The sequence below is a fragment of the Heterodontus francisci genome, chromosome 5, assembly GCF_036365525.1.
Source record: "Heterodontus francisci isolate sHetFra1 chromosome 5, sHetFra1.hap1, whole genome shotgun sequence".
NCBI classification, from domain to species: Eukaryota; Metazoa; Chordata; class Chondrichthyes; order Heterodontiformes; family Heterodontidae; genus Heterodontus; species Heterodontus francisci.
In genome coordinates this window covers 120,296,120-120,319,245 of record NC_090375.1, presented here as the reverse complement: position 1 = coordinate 120,319,245, position 23,126 = coordinate 120,296,120, and the positions used below count along the sequence as shown (strand labels likewise).

General features: G+C 45.1%; 1 protein-coding gene across 18 annotated transcripts in view; it reads left to right on the top strand.

The window, feature by feature from the left end:
- The window catches only part of eya1 (EYA transcriptional coactivator and phosphatase 1), a 274,463-nt gene extending 251,554 nt beyond the window's left edge, over positions 1-22,909 (top strand). For 17 of the 18 annotated variants that reach the window (XM_068031998.1, XM_068032001.1, XM_068031999.1 and 14 more), the window contains 3 exons: positions 7,763-7,884; positions 9,619-9,719; positions 20,642-22,909. In XM_068031998.1, the coding sequence (XP_067888099.1) occupies positions 7,763-7,884; positions 9,619-9,719; positions 20,642-20,722 (304 nt within the window). In that variant the 3' untranslated portion in view covers positions 20,723-22,909. The remainder of the gene's footprint in view (positions 1-7,762; positions 7,885-9,618; positions 9,720-20,641) is intronic. The other variant, XM_068032010.1, reaches the window with a different exon arrangement.
- The last annotated feature ends 217 nt before the right edge of the window (positions 22,910-23,126 follow it).

Sequence of the window (23,126 nt, the reverse complement as noted above, 5' to 3'; positions counted from 1 at the left end):
CATAACATGAGAGAGGCGGCCAGGACTGGTGGAGGGGCCCCTAACATTCATCCTCTAAGCCATGCCAAGGAACAGGCTTCAGAAGTGGCAGGGAGACTGGAATCCCTTCACAAGAGAGTGATTATTGCCGTTCATCGAAATATTATGAATTACGGAGAATCCCTTCAGGCATGTTTGAAATTACGGGATATATGAAGCCTGACCCACATATGTTTCTGTTCTCTCATGCAGCTTGGCGTTGCAGGTGACTGCAGCCACAAAGGGACAGCTGTCAACCTCTGAGGAGGAGGAGCACTCAGAGGATGCACCATCCCATGACTCTCCTGCACATTTCACCAGTGCAGATACTTTCATCTCGGTGGGTAATCGATCAGAATTAGAATCAGGATCACAAGCTGGTGAGAACATGGCACATACACCAGAGCAGCCAGCTGAAGCTGACAGCCGAGGCCTCTGACAGTTGGAGGACTATGGGTGGCCGGGCCCATACTGTGCCCCAGGCTGATGATGTGTTTCTGGTGTCAACAGCACAGGGCATACTGGAGTTGCAGAGAGGGGTTAGACAACATCTGGCAGAGATGCCAGAGGCCATGCGCAGCCGTGAGTGGATGATGGAGGAGTCGGTCTATGCCATGTCTACTGCCATATCCCAGACTTACGAGCACATGGCTCATATTGAGAAGTTGGATACCCTCATGGAGAGCCAGATCCCACAGGTGCACAACATCGCCATGGCCATGAGCTCAACACAGCAGTGGCAAGGCAAGAGAAAGACCAGGCGCCTGGAGACTTCTCCCACTTCTTCTCCTTTTCTGGTGAGCAGGGAGGTTCCAGCGAGCCTTGAAAGGGAGGAGAAGAGGCTGCCCTCCACATCTGGGGACTCCCCTCAGGCTGCTCTGAGAGTGGACACCGGCTCTCAGCCCCTCTGCCAGTGAGCCCAGCTCCAGCAGCTGCGATGCTCCAGGTCTCAGGCATCCTGAAGACAGCCACCGCAGTCATCACAGGCCGAGGGACATCCTGATCAACAGCCTGCCTCCAGCTCAGCTGCTACTGCATGGGTCACGCCACGTAGGAGCCCCTGCAAACGTATTAAGAAAAGGACCTAGCTGCACTTGGGAATTCACGGGTGTTGCAAATATGTTCTTTGGAATTTAGTTAAATGTTCCTTTGTGCCAATCATTAGCGATCACTGTGTGAAACCCATCATACTTAATCGTGAGCTTCGGACTTCCACCCAATGCCAATGTGACGACAGCCCTCATTATCATAGCAATGTGACTGCAGACCTCATTAACATATGTTCTCCCATGGGCACTAGCACACATCGCAGCTGGTCGGTATTCAGGGAACACAGATGGAGAAGAGGCAGCAGACTACATGCATGAAGGTGAGTCTTTATTGGATTCCTAGTGAGTGGACGTCAGGGTGGCTGAAAGCAGTTCATTATGAGGTTGTCTGTTGCCTTCTTTGCATGTGGCTTAACATGTCTGGCCTCCATCGCTGTGTTCTTATCATCCATTGCTACTTGCCCCATCTCTCCTCTGCATCCTCCTTGTCAGAGGAGGAGTGTTGCTCAGGCATATCTTCCTCATGTAAGACCTCCTCCCTCTGCAGTGCTAGATTGAGCAGAGCACAGCAGACCACCATGATGCACGAGACTCTCGCTGGGATATACTGCAGGGCTCCACAAGATCGATCGAGGAACCTCAGGGGAGGCAGTGGTGTGGTGGTATTGTCACTGTACTAGTAACCCAGAGACTCAGGGTATTGCTCTGGGGACATGAGTTCAAATTCCACCACAACAGAAGGTGGAATTTGAATTCAATTAATAAATCTGGAATTAAAAGCTAGTCTAATGATGACCATGAAACCATTGTCAATTGTTGTAAAACCCATCTGGTTCACTAATGTTCTTCAGGGAAGGAAATCTGCTGTCCTTACCTGGTCTGGCCTACATGTGACTCCAGATCCACAGCAATGTGATTGACTCTTAAATGCCCTCTGAAATGGCCTAGCAAGCCACTCAGTCGTATCAAACCGCTACAGTCAGTAAGGAATGAAACTGGACGGACCATCCAGCATCGGCCTAGGCATCGGAAACGACAACAGCAAACCCAGTCCTGTCAACCCTGCAAAGTCTGCCTTACTAACATCTGAGGGCTTGTGCCAAGGTTGGGAGAGCTGTCTCACAGACTGGTCAAGCAACAGCCTGACATAGTCATACTCATGGAATCATACCTTACAATGTTCCAGACACCGCCGTCATCATCCCTGGGTATGGCCTCTCCCACCAGCAGGACATATCCAGCAATGGTATACAGTCATCAGGGAGTTGGCCTGGAAGTCCTCAACATCGACTCCAGACCTCATGAAGTCTCATGCCATTAGGTCAAACATGGGCAACAGCACTTCCCACTGATTACAACCTACTGCCCCCCACCTAAGATGTTGAATCAGTACTCCTCCATGTTGAACACCACTTGGAGGAAGCACTGAGGGTGGCAAAAGGGCGTAGAATGTACTCTGGGTGGTGGACTTCAATGTCCATCACCATGACCACCGCACGGTCCTTGTGGAGATGATGTCCCGTCTTCACATTGAGGCTACTCTTCATCATGTGTGGCACTACCACCTGCATGAGGTGCTGAGGGCCATCAGCAGAAGAATTGTACTCAACTACAATCTCTGTAACCTTTATGGCCCGGCACATCCCCCACTCTGCCATTACCCCCATCAAGCCAGGGGATCAACTCTAATTCAATAAACAGTGCAGGAGGACATGCCAGGAGCAGCACCAGGCATACCTCAAAATGAGGTGTCAACCTGGTGAAGCTACAACCCAGGAATACTTGCATGCCAAACAGCATAAGTGGCATACGACAGACAGAGCGAAGCGATCCCATAACCAACAGATCAGATCTTAGCTCCGCAGTCGTGCCACATCCAGTCATGAACAGTGGTGGACAATTAAGCAACTAATGGAGGAGGTGGCTCCACAAACATCCCCATCCTCAATGGTGGGGGAGCCCAGCACATCAGTGCAAAGATAAGACTGAAGCATTTGCAACAATCTTCAGTCAGAAGTGTCGAGTGGATGATCCATCTCGGCTTCCTCCTGAAGTCCCCAGCGTCACAGATGCCAGTCTTCAGCCAATTCGAATCACTCCAAGTGATATCAAGAAACGACTGAAGGCACTGGATACTGCAAAGTCTATGGGCCCTGACGACATTCGAGCAATAGTACTGAAGATTTGTGCTCCAGAACTTGTCATGCTCTTAGCAAAGCTGTTCCAGTACAGCTACAACACTGGCATGTACCCGACAATGTGGAAAATTGCCCAGGTATGTCCTGTACACAAAAAGCAGGACAAATCCAACCCCATCAATTACTGCCCTATCAGCCTACTCTCAATCATCAGTAAAGTGATGGAAGGTGTTGTCAAGAGTGCTATCAAGCGGCATTTGCTTAGCAATAACCTGATCAGTTTGGGTTCCACTAGGGACACTCAGCTCCTGACCTCATTATAGCCTTCATTCAAACATGGATGGAAGAACTGAACTCCAGAGGTGAGGTGGGAGTGACTGCCCTTGACATCAAGGTATCACTTGACTGAGTATGGCATCAAGGAGCCCTAGCAAAACTGGAGTCATTGGGAATCAGGGGGAAAACACTCCGCTGGTTGGAGTCATACCTAACGCAAAGGAAAATGGTCGTGGTTGTTGGAGGTCAATCATCTCAGCTCCAGGACATCACTGCAGGAGTTCCTCAGGGTAGTGTCATAGGCCCAACCATCAATGACCTTCCTTCAATCATAAGGTCAGAAGTGGGAATGTTCACTGATGCTTGCACAATGTTCAGCACCATTTGCGACTCCTCAGATACTGAAGCAGTTTATGTAGAAATGCAGCAAGACCTGGACAATATCCAGGCTTGGGCTGATAAGTGACAAGTAACATTCACGCCACACAGGTGCCAGGCAATGACTATCTCAAACTAGAGAGAATCTAACCATTTCCCCATGACGTTTAATAGCATTACGATTGCTGAATCCCCACCCATCAACAACCTCGGGGTTACCATTGACCAGAAACCAGCCATCTAAATACTATGGCTTCAAGAGCAGGTCAGAGGCTAGAAATCCTGCAGCAAGTAACTCACCTCCTGACTCCCCAATGCCTGTTCACCATCTACAAGGCACAAGTCAGGAGTGTGATGGAATACTCTCTACTTGCCGAGATGGGTGAGCTCCAACAACACTCAAGAAGCTTGACACCATCCAGGACAAAGAAGCTCACTTGATTGGAACACCATCCACAAACATTCGCTCCCTCCACCACCGACGCACAGTGACAGCAGTGTGTGCCATCTATAAGACGCACTGCAGCAACGCACCAAAGCTCCTTAGACAGCACCTTCCAAACCCACGACCTCTACCAACTAGAAAGACAAGAGCAGTAGATGCATGGGAACACCACCACCTGCAAGTTCCCCTTCGAACAACATACCATCCTGACTTGGAACTATATTCACTGTCGTTGGGTCAAAATCCTAGAACTCCCTTCTTAACAGCACTGTGGATGTACCTACCCCACATGGACGTCAGTGATTCAAGAAGGTGCTCATTGCCATCTTCTCAAGGGCAATTAGGGATAGGAAATAAATACTGTCCTAGCCAGCGACGCCCATATCCCATGAACGAATATAAAACCGGAATCTCATCTTCAACAGCCAATGGCCTGCTCGATGGTTGCTTGGGTGGAGCCGTGGAAAGTGTTGTACCTCTCATTCATTGCATTGTGAGGGATCCTCACAGGCATCAGAAGCGATGTCTTTAATGGGTAGCTCTTGTCCCCGAGAATCCATCCCTGAAGGGGGCATTGAAAAGCTGAGGCACCTGGAACTGTTGAAGTATGTAGGTGTCATGGCTGCTTCCAGGGAAGCATGCACACAGCAACAGGAAATGCTTTTGAAGGTCGCAGACCAGTTGAACATTGAACATTGTTGATGAAAGTGGCTGGTCCATGGGAGCCTTATTGGCCACATGCATACAATCTATTACACCTTGCACCTGTGGAAATCCAGCGATGGTCCCAAATTCAATGGCCCTCCTAGCCTGACTGCCAGGGTTAATCCAGAATTGCACATAGTCGCCGGCCCTTTTGAATTGGGCATTGGTAACTTCCTTGATGCAGCCGTGGCCTGCAGCCTGGGAGACCCCACACATCCCCGATGGATCCCTGGAAAGATCCAGTTGTGTCGAAGTTTTGTGCCACAGTAATCTTCAGGGCCACTGGTATAGAGTTACCCCCAAATCCCAGAGGTCGCATATCATCGTGCAGAAGGCTGCATACATTGGTGACGGCCTCCATGGAGAGCTGTAGTGTCACTCAGACATTTGGAGGTAGCTGATGCAAGTCCTGTAGAGTATTTGGTGTATTTGGGATCCTGTTGGCCTAACTGGCTGCTGCTGCTCTCGTCGTGGAACTTCAGGGTCAGGCGCAGCTACCTATTGGACCAGCCTCCATCGGAGGTGCCTCAACACACCAGGGGGATCCCAAAAACACAGGATATATGTGACCCATGCCAGGTGACCTGGGGCTTTCGGATCGTTTCAGATGCAGAGTCAACCCTGCCTTGGCAAATATGCTTATCACTATTTGCTCGGCGGAATGCTTGCTGTACCTCAAAACTCAAACTTACTGATGGGCCACCATCTTTTCCAGCTGTGTCAGCCACCACACAGTGACACAGTAGTTATAAGCCCATATAACACCCACCCACACCCAACCTAAAACCTTGGAGAGCCCCCGATATACACAACCCCCTTACAGAACCCCCGCTACACACAACCCCCTTGCAGATCTCCTGATACACAGAATCCCTGCAGAGCTCATATCAACAATGGCCTCAGGACTCCCCACTTCCCCTATGCTGCAATGGTCAGGATACCCCCAGCACGACATTGAGGCCTCTCTCCTCAGTGCCACCAGCTTTTAATGATGCAAAGCTGACGACATGTGAGTGCCGCACACCATTCACAAAGTTATGGTCCAGTCATTAAATTGCAAATAATTACATATAAATTCATATTAAACAGCATGTCAGCAAATTAAAATCAGTTCCCATCACGTCGGGGCATCAATTCAGCCATGGTATTTCCCCGCCTCTGACAAAATGAGGAACCTACGTAACGACGCCAGATTTTCAGGCAGACTGCTCTGCTGCGATTTTCCCCCCATGCAACCATACCCGCCTTAAACAGCCGCACAAAATTCAGCCCTAGCTTTACAACCACAGTTCTCCACGTGCTGACTTGTCAACCTCAGCCATGCTATATTGTAGTGAAGTAGTAACCAGAAGCCATGACTTCAAAACATAGACATTGGGAAAATTAGAGAAACTATTTCTATAATAGTTTCAGGCAGATGTCCTCCATCTCCCAATGACTGTTTTTTGCAGCAGCATTGGCAGTGGTGTAAGAACAGATTACCAGCTGCCTCCTTAAGTAGGGGATCTATGAGGTAGGGGAGTGCCAAGTAAAAGGAATGAGAATAAATAGCTTAGGTAGAGTTAAGAGTCTCACCCTTTAAGGAAATTTTAATATAGGCGAGCAAGTAGAATTGGATGCAGGTGAGGGGGGTGTTCAATAAGCAAAAATTCCAAGTGCATCAAGAAACCTCTGCAAGCCCACAGATTTTTGAGTTTTACTGAGGTAGGGGAAGGAGCAGGCAGCCAGCCCACTCCCAGGAGGTGAATTGGCATTTTAAATATGTTAATGAGGCTGGAAGCCTCAGATTTAACCTGCTTTGCCAATTCAACTGTGGCTGGCAATGTTTCCTGAGCCTCGGGAAACCCAGCAGCTACAGCAAGACGAGGAGAGCCACGGAGAGAAGGAAATTGTCTTCACAGCATTCCTTGCAGGCCAGGAGGAGCAGGAGTTCTTCCTCCCAGCTCCCTAAACTCCCCCACCATCAGACACCCCCGCCCATACAAACCTCCCTCTCTGGGATCGGACCCCTCTAGGATCGGGATCGCAGCACTTAGTCAACCTGCCTTCCATCCGAGGTTGAGGATCCGTCCCCTGGGATTAGATCTCCAGACTCGCATACCACCAACCTTGTCCCCCACACCCTCCTTGGGTCTTGGCTTGGACCTAACTGCTCCTGCAGTCTCCTCTGAAGTGCTCCCCACCTGACTGGAAGCCAAGCCTGTTAATCAAACTGACTTCAGACAAGAAACCTCACAGGACCAAAAATTACAGGTTGTGAAGTTAAAATTCCACAGCATGTGGGAAAAATCCAAACTTCGGGGTTTTCTACACACTACCAGACCCCACCCACAATGTCCACCCCACTACTGCTCTTCGTGTGTCAGTAAATAAAAATTCCCCCTTACAATCAAAGGTTGGATTCACATTTTTTCTGCATTCTTCTTATATATTTCTAATTACACATTGGTTGTTTAAATGTGAGTACTTAAGCCTTTGTTTTTGCAGCTTTTTGTTATAGTTTAGCAAATATAAATTTAGTCTAAAAGCCTTTAATTATCTCTCTTTAATATCATCCGATATTGAAGTTTTTTTTGTCTGTAATAAGTGCAGAGCGGTGCATTTATATATAAAAGAGTAGTAATATGAAACAATTTCTGGTATTTACATTGTAACAAAATGGCAGAATTCATTTTGCTTTGTTTTACAACTGATCTATCATACCAGTTTTATAATGCAACCTTTAGTAATGCCAAAAATATGATGTCTTTCAGGTCAAACTGTATAAATATTTTAGTAACAACAACACAATTGATACCTGCTCTTGCCAAAGTCTTGCTGTATGGATTAGGAATTGTTTTTCCAATTGAAAACGTATATAGTGCAACAAAAATAGGTGAGTAATATCAGAATATGAAATGCAAGTAACAGAACCATTTCACTTCATCTCTAGTCCAAGTATATCTGGCACTTCTCAAGATTAATTTACTAAATTTATCTCCCCATTAAAGATAAGATCATAAGCACATTAATGGTAGCATTCAAAAGGGAATTAGACTGTTATATGAAAAGGAAGAATGTTCAGGGTTACGGGAGAAGGCAGGGGAATAGCACTATGTGAATTACTCATTAGGAGAGCTGGTGCTGACACGATGGGTCAAATGGCCTCCTTCTGCACTATAACAGTGGGCGGCACAGTGGCGCAGTGGTTAGCACCGCAGCCTCACAGCTCTAGCGACCCGGGTTCAATTCTGGGTACTGCCTTTGTGGAGTTTGCAAGTTCTCCCTGTGTCTGCGTGGGTTTTCGTCAGGTACTCCGGTTTCCTCCCACCACCAAAAGACTTGCAGATTAATAGGTAAATTGGCCATTATAAATTGCCCCTAGTATAGGTAGGTGGTAGGGGAACAGAGGGACAGGTTAGATGTGTTAGGAATATGGGATTAGTGTAGGATTAGTATAAATGGGTGGTTGATGGTCAGCACAGACTCGGTGGGCCTGTTTCAGTGCTGTATCGCTAAATAAATAACTAACGATTCTGTGAACCTCTGGCAGTATTTGTAAGAAAATCTTTTTTATAAGACAGAATAAACTGCAGTTAATTGTATATCATTCAGAGTTTTGAAATGCATGGTCTAACAATAGGAATAGAATCATAGAAAGTTACTGCACAGAAAGAGGCCATTCGGCCCATCATGTCTATGCCGACTGAAAAAGAGCTATCCAGCCTAATCCCACTTTCCAACTCCTGGTCTGTAACCTTGTTGGTTACAGCACTTCAAGGCATATACAAGTACTTTCTAAATGTGATGCGGGTTTCTGCCTCTACCACTCTTTCAGGCAGTAAGTTCCAGACCCATACCATTTCACCATTTTTCTGGTCACTTGACCAATCCTTTAATACCTTCCTGCCGTCTACATCCTTCTTCCTCACTATCTACCACAGGAACAATTTTTGTATCATCTGCAAACTTCTTAGTTAAGCCCCCTACATTTAAGCCTAAATCATTGATAAAAACCACAAAAAGCAAGGGACCTAGTACTGAGTCCTGTGGAACCACAGTGGAAATGGTCTTCCAGTCACAAAATCACCTGATAACCATTTGCTTCTTGCCACAGGTGTAGTATAAAGACGCTTGCATTTCTTTGCAGATATTGAATTGAGGTCATATCGAGTTTTTAATTCAATTAATGATAATACACAATACAAATTATTTTATGTAACAATCTACTTATAAAATACTTCTTGTTTCATTAAAAAAAAATCTATTTTTAATCTTTTCCTCCTATATTAACCACTATTCCCAGCTAAGAAATCACCAACTAACTGGCTTCCACTTGTTTGTCAATGCTGCTCTCTGCCTGGTTACTAGAAAGTGCTGTCTCTCTCTCTGTCTGTGTTGATAAGTATCTTGCCTGCACTCTGAGCCTCCCCTTGATGGCACTGATGATGTTGGCAGTTCTTACAAGGAATTCTGAGCAAAAACCCACATCCTTACATTGTGTGGCACAGTATGTTCGAGCTCCAACCTGCTAAGCCACTATGTTGCACTTGAACAAAGTTAATAACTTTGATGCAATAGGAAAATAATGGAGTCATTTTAAATTAACAATTTACATACTTTACTTTAGGAAAGGAAAGCTGCTTTGAACGAATAATTCAAAGGTTTGGCAGAAAAGTAGTATATGTTGTTGTGGGAGATGGCGTAGAAGAAGAACAGGCATCTAAAAAGGTAAATGATCAAAGATTTTAATGATGTCTTTACTACACAGTAGCTATGGGTTGTTTCTTAAACAGAGTCTGTTAACTAAAAGGAAATTGCTTCCAAGTTAGTATTACTGCATGCATCCATGTTGCACTGTGAAAGGCTACTCATTTGGGGATACAATCAGTTAGAACGTCTCAGAGATTACAGGTAACAACTATAAAAAGCTGGAACAATTTGCAGTCACAATAGATAACAATATTACTCCAAATATAAATTCTTCACCTCACTGTATAAAAACCTAGGTTTGATGCTACAACATAAAGTGTAGAACTATGTTTCTCAGGGTGAAAAGTATAGAAAATGAAGTTGCACAGGGATTTATGTTGAGACTATGCTTATTTACAATATACATAAATGAGCTGGATTTGGGAATTCAGAAATATTATTGAACCTCAATAGTGGAAGCCTGCATCCAATCTCTGTGACGTTTCAGTGAATGTCTGCATCCAAGCTTCTCTTCCTCTTATTCTTAGGCTATCTTCAGTCGTGCACCAGCCAGTCTTTGGGGACAGTCAATAATAACAAAAACATATTGATTTCAGTACATTATGGGGTAATTTTCACTTTGGCCGCAACCACCAGTTTTCCTCTTGTCCCAAAACTGAAAATGATCCTTTATATGATTTTGACGTGTCAGCTTCCCAACGCGAAATGAACACGCTCAAAGTTTAAATGGCTCCGAGAATAGAGTGGGAAGAGGCAACCCGCCCAAAATGGATAAATGGTCAGTTAAGTCTCTTAACAAACTTCTTGTCATCTTGTTAAGGGCCAGTTTTGAATTTTCTTTGAGGCACGGGATCCACGCAGGATTTAAACCAGGACCTGGGGACATGATGGCGTAGTGGTAATGTCACTGGACTAGTAATCCAGAGGCCCAGTCTAGTTCTCTGGGGACATGAGTTCGAATCCCACCACAGCAGATGGTGAAATTTGAATTCAATTAATAAATCTGGAATTAGTCTAATGGTGACTATGAAACCATTGTCGATTGCTCTAAAAACCCATCTGGTTCACTAATGCCCTTTAGCAAAGGAAATCTACCATTCTTACCTGGTCTGGCCTACATGTGACTCCAGACCCACAGCAATTTGGCTGACTCTTAAATGGGCTAGCAAGCCACTCAGTTCAAGTGCAATTAGGGATGGGGAATAAATGCTGGCCTAGCCAGCAATGCCCACATCCAATGAATGATTAAAAAAAAAACAAGGGGAGGCAGTGACACAGCAGGGAGCAAGCCAGAACAGCATCACAGCAGCAAGAGGCAACAAGAGGGAAGGTTCAGAGAAGGCCCTCATTCACAAACAACCAGCGGTATAGTGTCAGGAGAATTATCTGTAATATCTCTTCACTCTTGACAAGGGCATTTGGAAGGGGTGGTTGGGGTGGGTGGCTTTCGTGGGTGGACATGACCTTCTGCATACAGGGCTCATGTGTTTATGAGACTCGGCATTCCAATTGAAAGGAAGGACGGACATAATAGGAAATGAATGGGATTAAGCTATTCCGAGGTTGGATCAACTAGTGATGACGAGGAGCATCTTTATAAGCAGAGGCAAATCCTTAGGAAACAGAGGCACAGGGGTGAGGAATGAGGGGCAGAAAGGTACCAATGGCAGTTTCCCCAGGATAGGGTCTACTGCCAAAGGAGAAGCTACGTGTACTTGTTGGAGTGTCAGTGGCACAGAATGCTGCGCTTGTCCAGGCAAATGGTTGCTGACCTGTGTGCTCTCATTGAAGGTCATCTGAGGGTGCGCAGGAACCGTTGCCATGGCCTGTCCTTGGCTGTAAAAGTTGCAGTGGCTTTGCACTTTTTTGCAACCAGTTCCTTCCAAGGAGCAGCAGCAGACATTGGTGGCATCTTGCAGGCAACAGCAGCACATTATTGCATCACAGTGGTAACGGATGCTGTATTCGAGAGGGCAGGGGTTACATTGAATTCAAGGTGGAAAGCGACACACAAGCTCAAAGGGCAGTGGATTTACCTTCCTTGCTGGATTATCTCGGTTGCAGGGGATCATCAACTGTACCCACGTGGCTATCAAGGCACTGACTGACCAGCCAAGGAGATGCCTTAACAGGAAGGGATTCCACTCTGTAAACGTCCAGCTGGTATGTGACCACAGCAAGAGCTTCATACAAGGGTGTGCACGCTATCCTGGAAACTGCCATGACGCCGTCATCTTGCATTCGCAGGTGCTGCAGCTCTTCAAGTTGTCATTGGAAATCCGTGGATTAGCAGATAAAGCTTATCCCTTGAAGAAATGGCTGGTGACTCCAGTGCTTTACCATGCCATGGAGACTGAGAGACACGACAACCAATGCCACCTGAGCAAAAGGGTCATCACTGAGCAGGTCATCAGCCTCATGAAGATGAGGTTCAGGGGCCTTGACTAGTCGGGTGGCACCCTCCAGTACACTCCCTCATGGGTCTTGCGCATTGTGGTGGTCTGCTGCGCTGTCCATAACATGGCCCTCCAGAGAGGTGTGGACCTTGAAGAGGGGGGAAGCGCTGGAATGGCACAGCCTCTCCGAGGAGGAAGAGGAGGAGGAAGACAAGGAGGAGGAGGCTGAAGTAGAACTGGAGAATGGTCTGCATTCTTTGCAGGGATGTCACCGTGGCAGGCTAAGGAGGTTGAGCGCTCATCAGGATGGCAGGGACACTAGGGCCACTCTGATCCAGACAGATTTCATCTGAGCAAACCTCAGTCTGCAGGACATTTGGAGATGAATGTCTCATCTGAGTGCGAGCAAGCATCGGTTAAGAACAAAAGTCAGCAACTTTCCAATAGCACAAACACTGCAAGACTCCAGAGTCTCCACCTGACACACTCTTCCCCAGCATACTCCTATGCTTTGCTATCCCTTATTTTCCATTCTCTGCCTTTCGCCACAATGAAATGGAAACACACAAATCTGTTTTAGTGCAACAATATGCCCAGTGCTTTATTGCATAACAGTTTAAGATTATTTGCAACAGAAGGTGACCCACAAAGTAACATCAGCAATGCAGTGGCCTCCACCCATGGCCACTCGTAGGAGTTGCTCCCCCTGTGGCTGAGGATGAGGTGGAGGCAAACTGCTTGATAGTGCCTATCTGGGACTGAGACGCCTGAGGCAGCTGGCCTCATTGTGGAGGTGCCGTGGGGAACCTCCAAAGACTGTTGCACCAGCGTCACTGCAGGGGCAGCCTCTGTCACAGAGCGTGACTCTACAGGTGCTTCATCTGTTTTTTTTTTATTCATTCATGGGATGTAGGCATCACTGGCTATGCCAGCATTTATTGCCCATCCCTAATTGCCCTTGAGAAGGTGGTGGTGAGCTACCTTCTTGAACCGCTGCAGTCCATTTGGGGTAGGTGTACCCACAGTGCTGTTATGAAGGGAGTTCCAGGATTTTGACCCAGCGACAGTGAAGGAACGGCGATATAGTTCCAAGTTAGGATGGTGTGTGACTTGGACGGGAACTTTCAGGTGGTGGTGTTCCCATGTATTTGCTGCCCTTGTCCTTCTAGTTGGTAGAGGTCGCGGGTTTGGAAGGTGCAGTGCATCCTGTAGATGGTGCACACTGCTACCACTGTGTGTCAGTGGTGGAGGGAATGAATGTTGTAGATGGGATGCCAATCAAGCAGGCTGCTTTGTCCTGGATGGTGTCGAACTTCTTGAGTGTTGTTGGAGCTGCACCCATCCAGGCAAGTGGAGAGTATTCCATCACACATCACACATCTTGTAGATGGTGGACAGGCTTTGGGGAGTCAGGAGGTGAGTTACTCGCCTCAGGATTCCTCACCTCTGACCTGCTCTTATAGCCACAGTATTTATATGGCGCTCTGTCAGAGGGGCCAGGGAGGCAGATGATGATGACGGGACCCCGAGTGGGGTGGCACCCTCATCACCATCTGTTGCCTCCTCAGCACTTTCAAGGTTGCCTTGATCATTAGAGGGGACCACAAGGTGGGTGCAGCTGAAATCCACTCCATGCCTCTTTGGGCCATTTGCGCCACTGACCAGTCAATGCTACAGACTGTGGCATACATTCCATGCATGTCAGTTTGCTGTTCCTGCATCCACTCTGAGTGATGCTGCGGATGGCTTTCCATGAGGTTGGCCACTCTCTCAATGGAGGAGCCGATGCACTCAAAAAACACTGAGACATTATGGAGCACATGAGATGAATGGACTCCTCCATTCTCAAACCATGACCCTGCAATGCCTCAGGTAACTCCGACATGTGGGCACACATCTCCTGCTGATTCCCCAGGTAGAGCTGCCTGCTTTGTGACTCCCTAGGCACTGCATCTCCACTCTGCTGAGCAGCGCTGTGCATGTTTCCCATCTACTGAGGGGGACCGCCTCCCCCGTTTCCTCCTGCTCTGAAGTGATGTGTGCTTCACACTGTGCTACCATTTCTAATACTGCACGAGGATCCACTGAGGTGCAAGTATCTGCACTGGTTGCGGATGTGTAAGAAAGATGTGACAGTGCAGGCTCCGATGTGTCTTCCTCCTCTGACTCCTTGAGAACATGTTAGTGGTGTGTCAGCTCCTCCCCCTCTGCAGCTGGCGCTGTGGGAGACATAACAGAAGGTGGTCATGAAGAATTAGCACAATCAACAGATGCTTCTGCTACTTAAAATACTAAGATGACAGCTTATGCATTGATAGCTTGTTGCACGGGAAGCATTATCCTGCATCATCTGAACCTGGAGATGTTGAGATGTTTTCAGCCTGTCTATGATGAACTCCTATTTCTCCATCTCCAACATCCTGGTGGTTTGCCACTCTGGCCAGACCAAGGGCGAGCTCCTCAAAATGAGTCAGTGACGCAAGCTGGGGCACCCCACGATCCTGACCTGCCCTCTCCCTCTTCCTAGCGTTCTCCCATTTGGCCTGCAAGGTAAAAAAAAAGTGGTGAGCCTCTTGAACCTCTGCACTCCCCTGGTGTAGGTATACCCACAGTGCTGTTCGGAAAGGATTTCCAGATTTTTGACCCAGCGACAGTGAAGGAACGGTGATATAGTTCCAAGTCAGGATGATGAGTGACTTGGAGGGGAACTTGCAGGTGGTGGTGTTCCCATATGTCCTTGTCCTTCTCGGTGGTAGAGGTCACGGGTTTGGGATGTGCTGTCAAAGGAGGCTTGGCGAGTTGATGTGGGTCTATGGATGGGAGCGGGTCTGATGGGTGTTTGGGGGTGTGATGCCAGGGAAGCAGATAACCTTGCAGCACTGAGAGGAAGCATTTCTGCACCTCCTGGACTACAGTAAAGTACTGTAAAGACACTTAATTTTTCCCCAAAGCTGTCCTCGCCTCGCGTGAGCTCCCTGGTTTCACAAGGCCTGGGAAACTCAGCCGGCCATAGTTAACCCTGTAAAATAGATTAAATGTAAGGTTGCCATACTCATGGTAACATTTAAATGACCTCCTGAGAGGAGGTTGTCTGCCTGCCCTCTGTCCCATCTCTGTTAAAACCAGAAGTGGGTGGGTTGGAATTTTATAAATTTTTACATCTTGCCTTACCCCAACCCACCTGCTTTTGATAGTTAAAATTACCCCCAATGGCTTTGTTCTTCCCAATATTTAACTGAAAACAATTCTGCTCTTTTAATACTGGATGTCAGGCAAGAAGGGTGGCAAATCAGAGACAGTTGAGAGAGGTGGTGGTGAGGTGAGGGTTGTTCATATTCATGTGTAATCTACATTGGGCTTTCAGATGATGATGCCAAGAGGCAGCATGTAGATGGTAAATAGGAGGGATCCAAGAATTCTCTGGCTACAACTGGATAGGTAGGGGTGAAACCAGGCAAGGGCAGTCCCATCCAGCTGGGCAACATCGGAGGACGGTGTGGTCAACCATGTCAAAGCCTGCAGACAGGTCGAGAAGAACGAGCAGGGTAGTTTTCCATGCTCCCAATCACATGGGATTTCATTTGTGACTTTGATAAGGGCTGGGATAGAAACCTGATTGGAGGGGTTCAAACGTGGAGTGCATCAGTTTAGCACATGCAATAGTTTGAGGTAGTTTGAGCATTTTAATTGTGTATGAATGAAGCATTCAAAGTACATATGCATCTTTGTTGTTGAAATTAGGAAATTCTTGTACAGAACATGCAATACAATGGAGAGAGATATTCAGCTGTAAGCTGGCTTTTCTGTAAATAATTTTGTGATATGAATGCTCTGAAAGCACATATTTCTTTGTTGTTGAAATTAAGAGATCAATGTATTCTCAGTGGTGTGTGGAGCAGCGCCTGGAGTGGCTATAAAGGCTAATTCTAGAGTGACAGGCTCTTCCACAGGTGCTGCAGAAAAATTTGTTTGTCGGGGTTGTTACACAGTTGGCTCTCCCCTTGCGCCTCTGTCTTTTTTCCTGCCAACTACTAAGCCTCTTCGACTCGCCACGCTTTAGCCCCGCCTTCATGGCTGCCCGCCAGCTCTGGCGAACGCTGGCAACTGACTCCCACGACTTGTGATCAATGTCACAGGATTTCATGTCGCGTTTGCAGACGTCTTTAAAGCGGAGACATGGACGGCCGGTGGGTCTGATACCAGTGGTATATGTGCCGAGTAAAAAGGACTGGCATTTGATGTAAGCTAAATTCCCTCAAAATAACCATATCCTCACATAGAATGCTAATTAAGGAGCAGGCAGGGACTTGTCCTGATAGGTAGATTTTCTTAATTCAAACTGCAGTTAAAGGTAATGGAGATTGGGAAAGCTTCAAAATTGCTAGACTGAAAGAATGAGGCAGTATTTACTATTTCTAACCTTTCAGAATGTAGCTCTCAGGCAGCATTAGAAATGGATAGCATGTTCCAACAATCTCTTTCTGTGGGATTCCAAGTGATGGAGCAAGGAAAATTACTGGTGAAAGTTCCACATCTTGCCAGGCAGAAATTACTTTTTTTTTAATTTCCAAAATATACTTTATTCATAAAAATCTGTAAAAAAATACATTACCAGTTTCAAACAGCACCAAGTCAAAAAGTCAAAAGTGCAAGGGTGATCAGTTTCCTTCAATACAATGATGAGTTGCCTCACAACACTTCCATTTCATTTGTCATGCCATATACATTTTTACATTTTACAGCACATAAAATTTTCCCGATACAGTTCGAGGGGTTTCCCATGGATCCAGCCCCTCCGTTCAGCTTGGTGGGGGGACCTTACACAGTGGTCTTTCTCCATTGAGCCTTTGCTGCGGCTGCCCCAAGCTTTAGTGCGTCCCTCAGCACGTAGTCCTGGACCTTGGAATGTGCCAGTCTGCAACATTCGGTGGTGGACAACTCTTTGCGCTGGAAGACCAGCAAGTTTCGGGCAGACCAAAGGACGTCTTTCACCGAATTGATAGTCTTCCAGCAGCAGTTGATGTTTATCTCGGTGTGCGTCCCTGGGAACAGCCCGTAGAGCACAGACTCCTGTGTTACAGAGCTGCTTGGGATGAACCTCGACAAAAACCACTGCATCTCTTTCCACACCTGTTTTGCAAAGACACATTCCAGAAGGAGGTGGACAACCGTCTCTTCCCCACCACAGCCACTGCGAGGGCATTGTGCGGAGGGGGTGAGACTTCAGGCGTGCAGGAAGGATCTGACGGGGAGGGCTCTTCTCACCACCAGCCAAGCTACATCTTGGTGCTTGTTTGAAAGTTCTGGTGATGAGGCATCCCGCCAAATGACTTTGGCGGTCTGCTCGGGGAACCATCCAACAGGATCCACCGTCTCCTTTTCCCGTAGGGCCTTGAGGACATTCCGTGCAGACCATTGCCTGATGGATCGGTGGTCAAAGGTGTTTTTCCACAGAAACTGCTCCACGAAGGATAGGTGGTACGGCACGGCCCAACTGGATGGAGCGTTACACGGCAATGTGACCAGGCCCATCCTTCGCAACACCGGGGACAGATAGAACCTCAGCACGTAGTGACACTTGGAATTTGCGTACTGGAGGTCTACACACAGCTTGATGCAGCCGCACACAAAGGTAGTCATCAGGATGAGGGCGACGTTGGGTACATTTTTCCCGCCCTTATCCAGAGGTTTGAACATCGTGTCCCTCCAGACCCAGTCCATTTTGGATCCCCAGATGAAGCATAAAATGGCTCGGGTGACCGCCACAGCGCAGGAGTGGGGTATGGGCCAGACCTGTGCCACGTACAGCAACAATGTGAGCGCCTCGCACCTGATGACCAGAAATAGCAGGGCATCTTGATAGAAATTGTCCCGTTGGGCAGACACAGCATGGGTTCATGAAGGGCAGGTCATGCTTGACAAATCTTTTGGAATTCTATGATGACATTACGAGCAAGGTGGACAATGGGGACCCAGTGGATGTGGTGTACCTAGATTTCCAAAAGGCCTTCGACAAGGTGCCGCACAAGAGGCTGCTGCATAAGATAAGGATGCATGGCGTCAGGGGTAAAGTATTAGCATGGATAGAGGATTGGTTGACTAACAGGAAGCAGAGAGTGGGGAAAAAGGAGTACTATTCTGGTTGGCAATCTAGTGGTGTGCCTCAGGGGTCGGTGTTGGGACCGCAATTATTTACAATTTATATAGATGATTTGGAGTTGGGGACCACGTGTAGGGTGTCAAAGTTTGCAGATGACACTAAGATGAGTGGCAGAGCAAAGTGTGCAGATGACTGTGAAACTTTGCAGAGGAACATAGATACATTGAGTGAGTGGGCAAAGGTCTGGCAGATGGAATACAATGTTAATAAATGTGAAGTCATTCATTTCGGTAGGAGTAACAGGAAAAAGGATTATTACTTGAATGGTAAAAAGTTGCAGCATGCTGCTATGCAGTGGGACCTAGGTGTCCTTGTGCATGAATCGCAGAAGGTTGGTCTGCAGGTACAGCAAGTAATTAGGAAGGCAAATGGAATTTTGTTCTTCATTGCTAAAGGGATTGAGTTTAAAAGCAGAGAGGTTATGTTGCAGCTGTATAAGGTACTGGTGAGGCCGCACCTGGAGTATTGTATGCAGTTTTGGTCTCCTTACTTGAGAAAGGATATACTGGCACTGGAGAGGGTGCAGAGGAGGTTCACTAGGTTGATTCCGGAGTTGAGGGGGTTGGTTTATGAGGACAGACTGAGTAGATTGGGATTATATTCATTGGAGTTCAGAAGAATGAGGGGGGATCTTATAGAAACATATAAAATCATTAAGGGAATAGATAAGATACAAGTAGAGAGGATGTTTCCACTGGCAGGTGAAGCTAGAACAAGAGGGCATAGCCTCAAGATTAGAGGGAGCAGATTTAGGACTGAATTAAGAAGGAACTTCTTCACCCAGAGGGTTGTTAATCTATTGAATTCCTTGCCCAGTGAAGTAGTTGACGCTTCTTCAGTAAAAGTCTTTAAAGCTAAGGTAGATATCTTTTTGAACAATAAAGGAATTAAGGGATACGGTGGGAGCGCGGGTAAGTGGATCTGAGTCCACGAAAAGATCAGCCATGATCTTATTGAATGGCGGAGCAGGCTCGAGGGGCTGGACGGCCTACTCCTGCTCCTAGTTCTTATGTTCTATGTTCTTTGTTCTTACCCACAATGGAGAGAGATCGCTGCTCCCACATGCTCAGCTTGTGTTGTACCTTAGCTACTCGCTCCTCCCAGGTTTTGGTGCATGCCCCGGCCCTTCCGAAATTACCCTTTAACATTTTGTGCTACTAACCTCATCCATAATTCAGTTGTTTACAGTACCTGATTACCATAGTGAAGTAGATCTGCTTTAAAGTAAAATTTAGAAAGTAATGGCTACCTAAATGTGAGTCTTTTAATGTAGATCGAGTCCACAATGAAGAAAGCAAAAATGATACATTAATCAGTAGATGGTAGAAATGTAATGTGGCAAGATAATATCCAATCCACAAAGAAACCCCAGAGGAGCATATTAACTTGCAACTTATCTCACTTACCAAGACTTCCTCCAAGGTCAATCACCTCCTTTGGAAAAGGTGAAACAAATCTAACAAAATAATAGTCCGAAAGCAATACATATTTTTTCAAACTCCCAATATAAAAGTCCAATGAGGGTATTTTTAAAATATTTGCCTTGATATGCTACTGAGTTGATGGCTAGTGAATAAAGTCATCAGTCTCTGCAGTAAAGGAAATTTACACAACAAAGGAAAGGCCATTACTTAGGTCAGCATAAGCATTAGGGATCGGAATGCATTCCTTCTGAGAATATTTACCTTTGATAAGGCTTGGTAATGATCCGAGGAAAAGATTTCAAGTCATTTCTTGACAAGGTCTCCTTCTAGTTCACCTGAGAGTCGTATTTCTACAATGAATGCATTTGTTTTTATAGTGAATAGAACCTGATTGTCATTATTCTGATGCCTGAGTAATGGCAAGTTGTAACCTATTGGCATACATATCTTTGCTTAATGAGGCAGGCGCTTCCTGCAGTAAATTTCAATCGTTGCAAAATAGTCTTTTTAACCACGTTCAGGACTAAAAATGGGATATCAATCAATAACTTGCTGCTTTTCCCAGGTAAAAAGAATCTTGTGCTAATTTGCACATCAACTGCATCATATTCATCAATTTAATTCTCCATGCTGGATATGTAATGCAATATGAAAATCATAAATTAATGTTCAAATGTGCTAAAACTAAAGGATATTTATAATGTCTGCTTGCTGCATGCTTTTTCAGCTGTCTTCAGCAGCTTTCTTTAATATATTAATCTCTTTAAAAATAGAAAACCGAAAGCACTTTTGATGAAAACATAATGTGGGGTTTTTAAAACACTAAACAATAATTTATGTAATACAATTTATGTCTTTGATGCTTTGGCTTGTTTAGAGATGGCATGTCAAACAATTACTTGTTTAGCCAGAACAAAGGCTATGTGGTCTTCTCAGATTTCCTGTTTGTGTTGTTTGCAGCACACCATGCCATTCTGGAGGATCTCAAGCCACTCTGACCTTATGGCCCTACATCATGCCCTGGAATTGGAATACTTGTAGCAGTATATCGGCACTTTGAAATGTAGAATCTCCACCCTCACTATTTGTGGACTACAGTACTTCTGTGTCTTGTGGCAGCTTCTGACTCTAAACTGTGTGTGTCCCAAGTGTTGACATACAGCTGCAATTTGTCTTAACCCTTGACCAATCTTTAAATGGAGGCGAATGAATCTCTGGCAAAGCTGCTGATGGCCCTAAAGACTGTGAATTAGTCCTGTACGATAAAAAGCCAGCACAATGTTCAACAGCCCTGTTGTCATTATATTGCTGCAAGAGTTCATATCTGTGAACAAAAGGGATCTGAGAAGATGCTTAACTCTTACACTGCTGACTGAACAGGCAATCTATATGGTCCTCAGAACAAATGCTATGGATAGTGCTTTAAGCATTGACAGTCATAAGTCTAAGGCTTCTGTAAAAAAAAAAAAATTTTGCCATAAGGAATTTGAAACTTACACTGAAAACTGAGTTGGACATCTGCTGGCAACATAATTTACTTGTGGAGAAGGGTTTGCTTCCATGATCACTGATATCCAGGGTACTCTTATTATTTATGAACTGATGGTTGTATGTTAACATCTTTTATGAAGGTACTTAAATTAGATTTTTGCCATTTGACACAAGAAGCACATTTGATTCTGTCATGTTCGAAAGTAGTTTACAAAAAAATGGTTTTCTTATAATTTAAGATGACTATTGAGTTTGCTAAGACAATCATGTACAGAAAAATGTCATTTTGTGTAAATTTGTAATCAGGCAATTCTTTTACATATTGTTAAGGTAAATGCAATTGAAAGGTAGCAATGCCTTGTTTGTGAAGTATATGTGTAGCAAGGCATTGTGCACACATAAAACAGTGCTGTGCCTTATTAGTTATTGTGTTAAAGTACAACTTTTTGTTGGGTAAATATGTAGATAATGGAATTTTTGTGATAATTTTGTTAAGACCAAAAGCTTGGATGTTCAAGTGTCAAAATTTATTTCCTTTTTCTCTCGCTTTCCCATTTCCCCAAATTAATTTCATCCATCTCTCTTCAGATACATGAAATATTCTGAATAAAGTAGAAAATAATTCCTTGCTCTCTTCATACACAAATCATGTGGATGGCATAGTATATATATTTTATTACCAAAGCTGTTTTCTTTTATTACCAGCTAGAATGCGGATTACTTTACTGTAAACTTACGCCCTTGTAGTGTCTACATTCTTTTGTATGAAAATACATTAGGAAAGTAATGTTTTGATTTTTTTTTGGAACAAGAGCTGTTAGAACATTATAGATTTTTTCTTGTGTAACTAGATCTGATCCAGTTCCATACTGTCCATTTTCCAACCAAAATGTTATTATTATTAACATACTTAGCTGTTGACTGAGATTTTGTCAGGTCTCGAATCTCATAAAGCTTTGGCACTTCTTACTGCAGAAGACTACAAGCTTGGCCTGTTTACTGTAAATGCAATTCTAACCATTGTCGCTGACACTTTCCCTCTCTCCCCTCCATGTGGTCACAGTAGAGGGACGTCAGTTCTGACGTTTTACACCTCATGTACTTAAAAGGCTTATTTCTTTAGAACGTTCCACACAGCTATCCATCACAGCAATTGCAAGAAATTGTTCATCAATTTAAAAAAAACCTCTTCATGAGGGGATTTGTTAAATGGGTACTGCTGCTAGATCAAGACCACAGTGTTTATCTATTTGGTTACTGAATGTTTGCAAATAAAGATCTAAAATAAAAAAAACTGTGGGTTATGATTTCGCTTTTTGCAATCAGAATGACTGGAAACCAACAAATCACCTGGGCCTAACTGTAAGAAAAAAATAATGTGTTATGTCTGCAAAATACATGTACAGACCTTTCTCACAAATTATGTGTTTAAATTAATTAAAAAAATCAATTTGTGAAATGAATGGTGCTTGTGTTTTTCAGGTACTTTTTTAACAGATGAACTACAAGCTTTATCTGATACTACTCACTGATTCAATTCTATAACTGCTTTCTTATATTTGTGCATGAGACATTTTCAAGTATTTTCTGATCATATCCCCAAGTATATAGCATGTCTTTATGATTGACTGAAAGAATTTCCTTCTAAGGTTGGTTGTTTAGGGTGTTATTGAATCTATGATCTCGTATTGCTTGTCTGTCTTCATTGCCAATGCTCTTTCTGCCATACATCCAATTTTCAGGCCACTATTATATCAAGTATTGTGGTATGCAGAGTTGCCATAATCAAGTCACATCAGTTAGATCTCTGACCTGACTCTTAGGTGATACCGATTGTAATGAGTTCTTTATGTTGTCTGATGCAAGATAAATGAGATTCGTGGAGTCTAGTTTGTTGAAGATCTCAAACAGGTTTATTCACAGCTAAACTAGTATGTATAGTACAGAGCAAACT